Source organism: Acanthochromis polyacanthus, chromosome 21 (assembly GCF_021347895.1).
Source record: "Acanthochromis polyacanthus isolate Apoly-LR-REF ecotype Palm Island chromosome 21, KAUST_Apoly_ChrSc, whole genome shotgun sequence".
NCBI classification, from domain to species: Eukaryota; Metazoa; Chordata; class Actinopteri; family Pomacentridae; genus Acanthochromis; species Acanthochromis polyacanthus.
The window spans coordinates 51,787-65,650 of NC_067133.1; the positions used below are offsets into that span (position 1 = coordinate 51,787).

A 13,864-nucleotide genomic window follows, 5' to 3' on the forward strand; every position below is an offset into this window, starting at 1 on the left:
TGTGATAACTGTGTGACTTTCTTGTGTGCTTCCTCTCTGCTTTCATCTCATCAGGTTGTACAGGTCAGAGGATGGAGTCTATTCCTTCCAGTTCAGTGGTGAAACGTCCTGGAGAGACTCTCAGTCTGTCCTGCAGAGGATCTGGATTCACATTTAGTAGCTATAATATGCACTGGATCAGACAACCTGCAGGAAAAGCACTGGAATGGTTGGGGTTTATCTGGTACGACGCAAGTGGAACTGTTTATTCTAGCAGTGTGAGAGGACGGATAGAAATCAGCAGAGATAACAGCAACAGCATGACGTATCTGAGACTGTCCAACTCACAGCCAGAGGACTCTGCAGTTTATTACTGTGCAAAGCAGTACACAGTGCTCTGTGTTAATGAAGAGGCTGTACAAAAACTCCACAGAAAATGTTCCTCCAAAGACCTCAGGGTGGCAGTGGAGGATATGAAATGGATGAAACTAACTGAGCAGTGTGTGACATGAAAACTATGAAAACAACAACTTTCAGCAGAAGATAATAACAGCAAGTGTGAGATCATTAAAATACTGATATTAATGCAACAAGAACATGAACTGTTAACCAAAGTTGATGGGTTCAAGAAAAGAATCCAATTTTGGTATAAAGTTTGAAAGACAAAGAACATCATTCTATAAAAATCACACAATTAGAATCAAAGTATATTTTTCCACAGATGTGTGAAATGTTGTGTGTTTTCTATGAAGTCAAGGAATGAGTGTGAAATAAAATTCATCCATGTCTTCATGTGTTTGTGTTTGAGAAAGTGTCTTTTGAGTTTGACTCAATAAAAACTCTTTCCATTCACGATTAATTTGGGTTAATGTAGTAAAATAAGTCACCTTTTTGGCTTGGTTTGGAGAGGAAATTCATTCATGAAGTCACCTGAAATTACTAATTATCTGTCAAATATGAAAGGTTGTAAAGCGGTTTAGTTGTTCAGAATTTGTTCTGTTTGTTTTTGAACTGACACTGCTATCCAACAATTCAAATTTAGTTGCAACATCACACACACACACACACACACACACACACACACACACACACACACACACACACACACACACACACACACACACACACACACACACACACTGCACTGTGGCTTATTTTTCAGTTGCATGCTGCTTTTCCTTGTTGCTTGTAGTGTCTGAGGTTTTCCTTGAAAATAACTCCATCCACGATAATTTTAATCATAAAAACATGAAACACTTGCCCTCAGATAACTACATTTCACAGCACAACATTTATTTTATGTTGTATGAATCAAGACGTCCTTCATAATTCAACACACAAGGTTGGCCAAATCCAGCGCAGGTCTTTTCTGTTTGTCAGGAGGAGTCAATGCAAAACATGAAAGTCTTCCACCTCTACTTATCAGATCCTGGAGAGGATGAAAGACAACAGAGGACACACAGTTTGACATGATGGACTACAGGACAGTTGTGCTGCTTCTGACACTGTGCTGGACAGGAGAGAAAATATCTGCAGATCCTGAGTTTAATGTGTTTTGAGAAATGACCAACTGACAACAAGTGATTGTTTTCTGTTTTGTCTCTGCAGGTGTTGATGGTCAGACTCTGACTGAATCTGGATCAGTGGTTAAAAGTCCTGGAGAATCCCACAGACCGACCTCTTCTGCTTCTGGAATGAACTTTGGTGCCTCCTGGAACGCCTGGATCAGACAGGCTCCTGGAAAACGACTGGAATGGATCACTGCTATTAAATATGATGGAAGCAGCAAATAAAACCCTCAGTCAGTTCAAGGTCAATCCACTATCTCCAGAGACAACAATGTACAGCATCAGTATTGTTGTGAAGCATGGAGGTATGGGATCCCAAAACCAGCCATTTATAGGGGCTGACTGGGATCTCATAGAAGGGGGTGTTGTGAAGCACAGAGATATGAGATCCCAGAATCAGCCACAAAGGGGAGACTCTGACAGAACAACAGCTAAATAAGAGAACATTGTGATGTTATAACCTGTGATTTAGGATCAGATTATGCCATAACCTAATGAATGAGTTTGATATAACCAAGTGTCTATTCTTACATTCTTTAATGTTGAAACAGTGTAGAAGTCAGAAGCGTGTCTCACTGTAAAAAGTGAGGGTTTGATTATTTTTGAAAGGTTGTCTTGATAATCTTTGTTTAAGAAATAACCAGGTCAGAACAGCAGCTCACTGTGAAAACTGATGTTTTTGGTTACCAGAGGAAACTGATGTGTTTGATAGATTTGACATAAAAGAGGAACTTATGCTTTATGAAATGGGAATGCTTTTAAGAGAGTTGATCTCTATGAAACTGAAATGTTTTAGAAAGAGTTTTGATAACTGTTAAAATAAGAGGGTTTTAACTTTGTAATGAGGTGAGAAGTCAAGAGTTAAGTGAACTAGGGTCAAGTGTTCACCGTAAAGATTAAACTCAGAATAGATTGGGTTTTTTAATAAGTCTGTACACATTGTGGAAAAGATTGCACAATGGGATGCCAGCGACAGTTAGAGGCTGACATCTGCTTTTCCATTTCCTGATCAGGAGCCTGTGCTGAGCTGCAGACAGGAGAGATCAGGGGGGCAGATAGTTTCAGTTCCTTAAAAGTGGAGGTGTCCATGCGGTCGGTGCATGGTAGAAGTGTGCGAGTTGGAAGGGGGTAGAGATGAAGCTATTGCTCAAATTAATTTAGTATGGGATCATTGCTATGTTAATTAAGGGTGCTGTCATTGCATATGCATAAGGTTCAGTTCACTATAAACTAGACAATTCCCGCTCGCGGAAATCGCAGGAGGGGCTCGGGATGGGTGCATGTCCGGAGCGGCCGCGGGAGAGGAGTATTTCTTCGTTTTCCGGTCCATCGCAGGCTTTTATTTTGAAATTGTGCTGTGCTTTTATTTTGAAAGGCAGAGACAGGAAGATCTCACCTGGTCAAAATTTGGGTTGGAGTAAAGGCTGTGTGAAGCTGAGAGGTTTAACTGGCGTTTTCTGGTCCGTCGCAATCTTTTATTTTGAAATTGTGCTATGCTTTTATTTTGGAAGGCAGAGACAGGAAGATTTCACCTGGTCAAAATTTGGATTAGAGTTACTGTAAAGGCTGTGTGAAGCTGAGAGGTTTAACTGGCGTTTTCTTTCTGTCACAGGCTTTTATTTTGAAATTGTACTGTGCTTTTATTTTGAAAGGCAGAGACAGGAAGATCTGACCTGGTCAAAATTTGGATTGGAGTTACTGTAAAGGCTGTGTGAAGCTGAGAGGTTTAACTGGCGTTTGCAGTCCGTCGCAGGCTTTTATTTTGAAATTGTGCTGTGCTTTTATTTTGAAAGGCAGAGACAGGAAGATCTGACCTGGTCAAAATTTGGATTGGAGTTACTGTAAAGCAGGGGTGTCAAACGCAGTTCCTGGAGGACCACTATCCTCTGTGTTCTAGATGTTTCCTTCTTACAACACACCTGATTCAAATGATTAGCTATCATTAAGCTCAGCAGAAGCCTGATAACGAGCCTGATCATTTGAATCAGGTGTGTTGGAACTGAGTTTGACACCCCTGCTCTAAAGGCTGTGTGAAGCTGAGAGGTTGAACTGATTTTCCAGCTGAAATGCAGCTCCTGTGGAGGTATTGGCTGTGAAGGTGGGTGTGGCACACCAATGAGTCTGTGTGTGTGCGTGCGACCATGCCTGCACATGTGTAAGGGCGGTTGCTATGGGCCACCATAGCAACGTTGCCTGCCACAGACAGCAGAAAAGTGCTTCTCAGCAGCAGTGCGCAACGTCTCGTTCTGGCGCTAATTGTGGGCTAACCGTTAATGCTAGCTGAAAACTAAAATGACCGTGAGCGAGAGGAAGGCTGTGGCTATCCATACATATGATTATTTTCCAAATATTGTGAGAAATGACCGAGTTACAGCGATTTAAAAAACACTGTCCCTCCATGAGCCAGATGATTCAGTTTACATTGGTTCTTATGGAGAGAACGGTGCGACTTTGGACTAAACTGCTGCCTGCCATTTCACTTCAGAAAGAGCTAGGTCTTCAAACTTGGATTCATTTGAATTCCAGGAAAATTGTCTCCAATCTGACCAAATTTCATTCCCCTAACATTTATCGTTTGGTCGTGAGGGCGATGCGATCGTGAAATTTTCAGGCGGATTTTTCTCCTCTCCTCCACTCTACCAACTGACATGCCGCACTCTAAACAGAGCAGATGTTGAGAATTTTCACTTTTTTGAGGACTCACTGATCAAAAACTGTACATCTCAGCCTGACATAAAATACATTCCTGCGGAGACAAGAAAAATCACTGCGTTTTGATGGTTAAATGAAGTTTCTAGGTGAACGTATGGCGAAGGAGTGGTGTTTGGAAAACAGTGGATTTTTTAAGCCGATTTTTTTCAGTCCCCATTCATTTCCTATGGGACTTTTTTCGCAGTTTTTTGCGAATAATTCTGCGAAAAAATGACAAATGTCTTAGAAAAGTCATAGCACACTATTCCCGATGAAGCCGCACGTTTTGATATATAATTTATTTGGGTTTTGTCAAAGCCCTAGGACGAGAAGCGAATCGAAAAACGGCGGAAACGTGAAGAATAAAAGACGATAAACGCAGCAGGAGAACAATAGTGGCTCGTTGCGAAGCCCGAGCCCCTAATTACGCCTGATCGAGATGCAAGTTGGGAGTCGTTGCGGGGGTAGTCGCTTGATGCAAACCAGGCTAGAAATGCCCTGAGCTAAGGGGATTTTATCCCGTAACTCGGGAAATTGTGCTGCAACCAAACAGCAAACTCTTTGAATGAACAATAAAGGCAACATGGAAATGCAGAAAATTACAGTTTGTCAAACGTCTGCTTGAAGCTGCTTCAAAAACGAGTTAATCTCTATGGATCCCTGCGTTAAAATGTCCAAGTTTACAGCAGTCTTTTTTGCTCCTATTTTGCCGTTGTAGGTCCTGGTGGTCTGAAAACGTACACCAGTATTGCTTTAGGACCCAATATGAAACATGTGCAGATTGGTCCAAATTGGTCAAAGACTCTGTGAGATTTTGACCTTAATTGGCCTTTTGGACATTAAAGGGGCACACAGTGTGTCCTCTGCTTGTCTTGAATCATAAATCAACGTCAGTAAATTTCTTGCTCCTTAATTAGAGATGTAAACGAGATGCCATATTCATTCAATATTCATTACGGTACTGGATGGTTTAAAAAACAAAACTTTATTGCACTATGTCAGTGAACAAAACAAACAATGTACACTGAACCATGATGTATGGATTGTACTTTATTTCATGGGGAAAAAAGTGTTTAATAGGCTGCATAAACACACCCACCAGGAAATTACGTCAATTTGTTCATTGTCTAATTAATCGAAATCCAAAATATTAAAAAAATGATGCTTTTGTCGGGAGCGAGTGATAACATCCGGATTTTCTCAAAAACGGGGAATATTGAAAACTTTAAAATAAAACTAAAAGAGCATTATGTAGCACAAAATTTTAGTTATTAATTTACTGGGTTGCTTGGGAATAGAAATTTGTAAAATACAATAATTCATTAAATTAAATCTTAAACTTAAATGTAGTGACTGTAATGTCACTGTTTATGTGATTCATGTTATGGTTGGTTTCTGAGGTAGATTATTCTTTAATTATTACTGTTAGGTCATGGTATCTTTGAAGAAGAACATTTTATTTTTATAATTCAAGGTGGGAGTATTATGTGTTGTATGCTTTTGGTTAGTACAGGTTTTGTATATGTATGTTATTTGTATTGTATACGTGTATTTTTGTATGCATTGTTTATGTATTTTGTAATTTGATTTGTATGTATTTTGTGTACATGTTGCTTTTTGGTGTTGTCACAAATGAAATTATGAAGACTCCAGGAAGAATAGCTGCTGCTTTGCAAAAGCTGATAGGGGATCTTAATAAAACAAACAAACAAACTGATGTAAAGTTCTTTATATATGTGTCTTTATTAGTTAAAAGACAGGACATTGTAATTGTAAGATGTCATTGATTTACACCTGCATTTTGTGCTTCATGGCGCTAGGTGTGCTGTTTGCATGTTGGACATTGTTTTACACAGACACCACCGAAGAAGAAAGGTGCAGCAGGTTCTGCACGTCGTTCTCCCCTGTGTTTTGCCGACCACGGTCGGAAAGCGGACAGCAGCAAAGCCTCAGGCATTACAGCGACACCAAAAAAATATACATTTTAATTTCACAATATTCGTTCAGTTCTTGTGTATGATCTCTGGTTTGTTATGACGATGAATCTTTCACGTCTCGGAATGGAATTGTTACGTTTCCCACCGTTGCTATGGTGGTTGCTATGGACGCTTCCACGGGCTAAAGAAAGACAAGGGGGATCTTGTTGTGGGCAGGAATAAAGTTTTTAGATCGCTGTGCGCTGACTGGTGTATGGATGAGCTCAACAAATGATTGCGGTAAAAGCACGTTCATGGAAATAAATACGGTTGTTTGCATTGACAACGAGCGACTTGTGGATCATTGAAATGCAACTTGTTAACAAGGGAGCGAAGCGCGTCAACTAATGAAAGGCCGGGGAAGACATCTCAGTAACTAGCAGTAATCACCAAGAGTTACATAAATGATTTAACAACTCAAAAAATTACACAATGCAACAATACAAAAATAAACACACCGCTTGTTTTCGTCTGTGGCAGCGTCCTAATCAACCAACATAACGCACAAAATGTGACACTGTCACAATTTAATGCCGTGAAGTGAAATTCAGCGTAAAAACAAACCAAACCAAAGATCATTTCCAATAACTGAATGGATAATGTGAAAGTGTTATATATATTTCTCGCTAAAAATGTCATCAAAATGTTTTTTCTGTCCAAACTATCTTAAAATAGTGCATTTTCCACGGAAAATAAAAGGAATAGCCGCCATGTTTTCATTTTGAGAAGCCTGCAGCAAGCAGTCACATGACCCTTCGTCAGACCCATAGAAAAGAATTGCGGGAAAAAACGTGAGCATCTCACAATTTTCAGGGCCAAATTGTGAGATTGTAACGTTTTGCATTGTGGACAAACGTGACTATGTCACAATTTGATGTGAGACTGGGTTGAATCGAACCAGTTGAGCTATCCAGGCGCCCAAGTATTATTATTATTCTTAATCATCATAATATACTTATAACAAATAGTTGATTAATTTTAAATGCTTTTATTTTTCATTTTATTCTCATTTACCCATTATAAATTCACATATTTATTTGACTAATTTATCATTATTACTATTATTCTGGGCATTGTGTTCATGGTTTTACCCTCTACTTATTTTCATTGCACTTGTTCTTTCCTTTACTTGGATGTGACATTTTAATATTTTATGTAGTGTTGCACAAATTTACTTTGAGTATCTTTTACCATGTTTGGACTGACCAGCCTTCTCTTGTTCTTCCTGAGTTTCCTTCTTTATTTGCCCTGCTGTAAAGCACATGTCTATTTAAAGCATCCCTTGATGCACACACACTTGGACACATCATCAGTGTTGTTTCCTGGAGTCACTGGGTGTTTCAGGTCTTACAACAGACACCCTCATCCAGGTGACCCGGTGGAGGTTGATCAAACCTCATCCTGTGTCCAAGTGGCATCTTTCTGTCCACACTGCTCCCCCCTTTGTAGCCAGAGCCACTTAGATGCTCTCTCTATGTTTACCGATGGCCCTCCTCCTACTTGCTCCAGTTATTCCTAGGATTCTGTAGGCATTGTGTAGGGAACGGACTACGAATCCTCTGCTGCCCACCTCCACTGGCATTCACCTGGTCTTCCACCCACTGGTTCAGCAGCGTAAAAATAAAATAATTATTATTGTTACTGGTATTGTGATTTGTCTTCTTCTTTTTCTTCTATTATTATTATTATTATTAATATTATTTTTATTATGTCTCAAGCAGATATCTGGCCAGATACAAAGATAGAAAAAAGATTAAAACTGCTGTATGAATACTTTCAGAAACTCTTCCCCACAATCTGAATGAATTTCTACAATATCAGTAATTCAGGTAAAGACATGACCATGAACTGTCCCCGTGTTGGAGAACAATCCATTTAAATCCACACAGAAAAACGTCCATGTTTTAATGTAAAGACGATGTGAGGATTTAGAAATATTTGAATGGACAACAAGTTCTGAAGAAATATTTATGATCCTGAATCATTTCTAGAGGAAAAAATGATAGAGATGAGTGACTCAGTTTGTTGTGAAAATCAGATTTGTTGTTTACATCCACTGAAGAAACACTCTGATGAATTTTATCGACTCAGCAATGTCTTGTTCAAGTAAACCAACTTTCAGTCTCTGACTGTGCTTTAAGGTTCCAGCAGAACACTGATCACGAATTAACTTTGTGACAGCAGGAAAAATGAAATCAGAAATGAGTGTCAGAAATCACACTATTTGTCTGAGCAATCTGAAGAAATAATCAGTCATAAAGTGACTGATATTGTATTCCACATTGAAGGATAATTAGTCACATCATATGAAAACAAATAGAAAATAAATGTCTGACTGAAATAAAGTGTAACACTCCACGAGCTCCTCCCTCATGATGTCCTGATGCAAATCTCCAGTCTGTCCAGTGTACTTCTGTCCTGCTGACTGATCTTGTTCTTTGTGTGGAGCATCAGAGGTCACATCTCCACACTCAGGATGATCAACACACTCACTCTGCTGCTGGTTGCTCTCTCTCTGTCCTGTGAGTTCTCCTGATAACTTGACATGAGAAAACATCAAGCCATCAGTGATTCCAGAAAACTTGTGTGATAACTGTGTGACTTTCTTGTGTGCTTCCTCTCTGCTTTCATCTCATCAGGTTGTACAGGTCAGAGGATGGAGTCTATTCCTTCCAGTTCAGTGGTGAAACGTCCTGGAGAGACTCTCAGTCTGTCCTGCAGAGGATCTGGATTCACATTTAGTAGCTATAATATGCACTGGATCAGACAACCTGCAGGAAAAGGACTGGAATGGCTGGGGCGAATCTATAGCGATGCAAGTGGAACTGCTTATTCCAGCAGTGTTCAAGGACGGATAGAAATCAGCAGAGATAACAGCAACAGCATGATGTATCTGAGACTGTCCAACTTACAGCCAGAGGACTCTGCAGTTTATTACTGTGCAAAGCAGTACACAGTGCTCCATGTTAATGAAGAGGCTGTACAAAAACCCTACAGAAAATGTTCCTCCAAAGACCTCAGGGTGGCAGTGGAGGATATGAAATGGATGAAACTAACTGAGCAGTGTGTGACATGCAAACTATGAAAACAACAACTTTTAGCAGAAGATCAAAACAGCAGGTGGGAAATCATGAAAATACTGATATTTATGCAACAAGAACATGAAAGGTCCTCCAACATTTGATGAGTTTAAAAAAACAATTTAGGTATAAAATTTGAAAGTAAAAAAAAACATCATTCTATAAAAAAATCACACATTAGCAAAAAGTCAAATATATTTTTCTATAGATGGAGGAATCAGTGTAAAATATGTATCTATGTGTGTTTGTGAGACACTGTCTTTTGAGTTTGACTTAATACAAACTATTTCCATTCATTTAAATGCTCTCCCATTATCATGACTTCACATCAGTTGAGCTCCAACATCAACATGTTCTCTGCAGCTCTGATTCTGCTGCTGGCTGCTGGATCCTGTGAGGAGCTTTCACTGGATTCACACTCATCAACACATTACAAACACTCAATAATATGATGAATGCTGGAGATAATGTTGATTTGTGTCTCCACAGGTGTGAACAGTATTGATCTCATCCAGCCAGACTCAATGCTTGTTCAGCCTGGACAGACTCTGACCATCACCTGTCAGGTCTCTGGTTATTCTGTGACTGATAACAGCTATGGAACAGGTTGGATCAGACAGCGTGAAGGAAAAGCAATGGACTGGATTTGTACTCGGTCATGAAGAGGATATTTTTTACCAGAATGATGCTTTGAAGAATAAGTTTCTTTACCACACACTTGCTGCTGGATTGGTGACATTAACAGGAAATAATGTGCAGCCTGAAGACACAGCTGTTTATTACTGTGTACGTGGCACAGTGATACAAACCACCAACAGATCTGCACAAACACTCAGAGAACACGAGGCCCAACCACTGACTGACATTTAAAGTCCAAAACTTCAACTATTTTCATGCAAAACAGTAAAAAACAAAAGTATTAATATCATGTTTTTTGTGTTAAATGTATGAAAAATATTACTGTTATTATTATTTCTAGCATTGTGTTCATGTTTTTACCTTCTACTTTATTCTATTCCACTTGTTCTTTTCTGTACCTGGATGTGTCATTTTATTATTTCATCTGGTGTTCTTGGTGTTCTTCTTCTTTTTTGTCCTTTCTGTAAAACACTTTGTAAGTTTGATTTTTTACGAGTGCTATATGAATAAAATTGTTATTATTGTCCCTGTTACTTTTATTCGTCTTCTTGTTGATCTTCTTCTTCTATTATTATTGTTGTTCTTATGTCTCCACACAAAAATAGAAAGAACAAGTTGACTGTGTGTTTCTACAATATCAGTAATTCAGGTAAACACACAACCATCAACTGTCCCTGTGTTGGAAATAAAACTCAGTTTAAACACACACAGTAAAACTGTCATGTTTTAATGTAAAGCTGGAAATGAGCAGATGATGTGAGGATTCAGCAACATTTAAATACACAAGTTCTGACATGTAAAATGAAGAAGAAATGTTTTTAATCATGCATCATTTCTAGTGAAAGAAAATGGAGATCAGTGACTCAGTTTGTTCAGAAGATCCGATTTGTTGTTCTTCTATCCACTGAAGTAACATTCAGATGACACTCAACACTTGATCCACTCATCAATGTCTTGTTCAAGCAAATCAACTTTCAGTGTCTTATGGTTAATCTGACTGCTTTAAGGTTACAGCAGAACAATGATCACTAAGAAGCTTTGTGACAGCAGGAAAAATGACATCAGAACTGAATTAAACTGACAGAAGTCACATTGTTATTCCGAGCAGTTAAAAGAAATAATCAAGCATAAAGGTACTGATATTGTCTTCCAAAGTGATGGCTAATCAGTCACATCACATGAAAATAAATTGAAAACAAATGATTTGGTTGAAACAAAGTGTAACACTCCATGAGCTCCTCCCTCATGATGTCCTGATGCAAATCTCCAGTCTGTCCAGTGTACTTCTGTCCTGCTGACTGATCTTGTTCTTTGTGTGGAGCATCAGAGGTCACATCTCCACACTCAGGATGATCAACACACTCACTCTGCTGCTGGTTGCTCTCTCTCTGTCCTGTGAGTTCTCCTGATAACTTGACATGAGAAAACATCAAGCCATCAGTGATTCCAGAAAACTTGTGTGATAACTGTGTGACTTTCTTGTGTGCTTCCTCTCTGCTTTCATCTCATCAGGTTGTACAGGTCAGAGGATGGAGTCTATTCCTTCCAGTTCAGTGGTGAAACGTCCTGGAGAGACTCTCAGTCTGTCCTGCAGAGGATCTGGATTCACATTTAGTTGCTGCAGTATGCACTGGATCAGACAACCTGCAGGAAAAGGACTGGAATGGTTGGCCCAAATATATAGCGATGCAAGCAAAACTTTTTATGCCAGCAGTGTTCAAGGACGGATAGAAATCAGCAGAGATAACAGCAACAGCATGGTGTATCTGAGACTGTCCAACTTACAGCCAGAGGACTCTGCAGTTTATTACTGTGCAAAGCACACAGTGCTCCATGTTAATGAAGAGGCTGTACAAAAACTCCACAGAAAATGTTCCTCCAAAGACCTCAGGGTGGCAGTGGAGGATATGAAATGGATGAAACTAACTGAGCAGTGTGTGACATGCAAACTACACTCAACAAAAATATAAACGCAACACTTTTGTTTTTGCTCCAATTTTTTATGAGATGAACTCAAAGATCTAAAACTTTTTCCACATACACAATGTCACCATTTCTCTCAAATATTGTTCACAAATCTGTCTAAATCTGTGATAGTGAGCACTTCTCCTTTGCTGAGATAATCCATCCCACCTCACAGGTGTGCCATATCAAGATGCTGATTAGACACCATGATTAGTGCACAGATGTGCCTTAGACTGTCCACAATAAAAGGACACTCTGAAAGGTGCAGCTTTATCCCACAGATGTGGCAAGAACTGAGGGAGCGTGCCATTGGCATGCTGACAGCAGGAATGTCAACCAGAGCTGTTGCTGGTGTATTGAATGTTCATTTCTCTAGCATAAGCCGTCTCCAAAGGCGCATATGTATGTTTTTATGGACATGGAGGCTTGTATCTGAATTTGTCACATTCTGTTCATTTCTGTCACATGTTTATTTTATTAGACCATAAGAAGACGAGTGCAACAATCCAAGACAAGCAAATGAAGATAATAAATCCTGCTGCATGATGCTTAACTGAGATTAGATTTCATGTTATTTCCATAAAATACAATGTTATTTATTTACTGATTCATCTGCTTTTACATGTTTTCTCACATTTCCAGTTTCTGAGCAGCTATTTTTCTCTGAAGTTTCTGAATGTTTGTGTACATCTTTGTCTTTAAACATCTGCAAAAACTGACAGTATTAATAATCCGTATTTACGACATAATCTTGGACACTATCAGTGATTATTTTTGCTGCTAATGAGGTTGTAAATATGAGAATAAATGTATAAATAAGTATAAAAAAATTACAATACATTGTGCTGATTTGTGCGAAATTCATCACAAATATGTTGATGTACTTACAGAAAAAAAATCTCTCAAAGAAACTCTACAAATCATTTTACAAGACTCACTGATCTATAAAACACAACAGAAAACATCAGAAACTGTCTAAAAACATCAGACTGTCAGCAAAGTTCACAGCACATCAGTTTCACCTCCAACCATGTTGTCTGTAGCTCTACTGCTGCTCTTTGCAGCTGCATCCTGTGAGTCTCTTTGGATTTATGACAGTCTGTACTTCATGATAGAAATATTGTAAATTCTCGATAACATGAAAGAAAAATTTAAATAAATCAAAAATTTGGTAAAGTGTCAAAATGCTACTTGAAGCAAACAAACATAAAATGAAGTGAAATTGTGGAAATATCAGGGAATACAACCAGACCTTTGACTTTAATGGTAATAAAACACCCTCAGTAAATAATTTCTGACTGAGACAAACATTTTTCTTAATACACCATCTGTTATTTGGTCCATGTTATTTATTTTCATTCTTTTTCTTTCATCTCACGTTATGAAAATGCCCAAAAATGTTCTTTATTTATATGTTCTATTTGTGCATGTAAAGCATGGATCAGTGATCTGCTACATCACAGTGTAAATACAGAATCAAAGGTTGATTAGATGAAACTAGAACAGACTGTCAGTATATTTGCTGCTCCTCCCTCATGATGTCCTGATGCAAATCTCCAGTCTGTCCAGTGTACTTCTGTCCTGCTGACTGATCTTGTTCTTTGTGTGGAGCATCAGAGGTCACATCTCCACACTCAGGATGATCAACACACTCACTCTGCTGCTGGTTGCTCTCTCTCTGTCCTGTGAGTTCTCCTGATAACTTGACATGAGAAAACATCAAGCCATCAGTGATTCCAGAAAACTTGTGTGATAACTGTGTGACTTTCTTGTGTGCTTCCTCTCTGCTTCATCTCATCAGGTTGTACAGTCAGAGGAATGAGTCTATTCCTCCAGTTCAGTGGTGAAACGTCCTGGAGAGACTCTCAGTCTGTCTGCAGAGATCTGGATTCACATTCAGTAGCTATGGCATGCGCTGGATCAGACAACCTGCAGGAAAAGGACTGGAATGGATCGGGGCTATTTG

At 39.0% G+C, this 13,864-nt stretch overlaps 1 gene segment (V, D, J or C); it reads left to right on the forward strand.

Annotated features, from left to right (window-relative positions):
* Window positions 1-9,512: 9,512 nt before the first annotated feature.
* The window catches only part of LOC127531719 (immunoglobulin heavy variable 4-59-like), a gene marked incomplete at its 3' end in the record, with an annotated part of 40,252 nt that continues 35,900 nt past the window's right edge, over window positions 9,513-13,864 (forward strand). Inside the window, 2 exon segments of the V gene segment in view lie at window positions 9,513-9,687; window positions 9,784-9,859. Of these exon segments, the coding sequence occupies window positions 9,612-9,687; window positions 9,784-9,859 (152 nt within the window).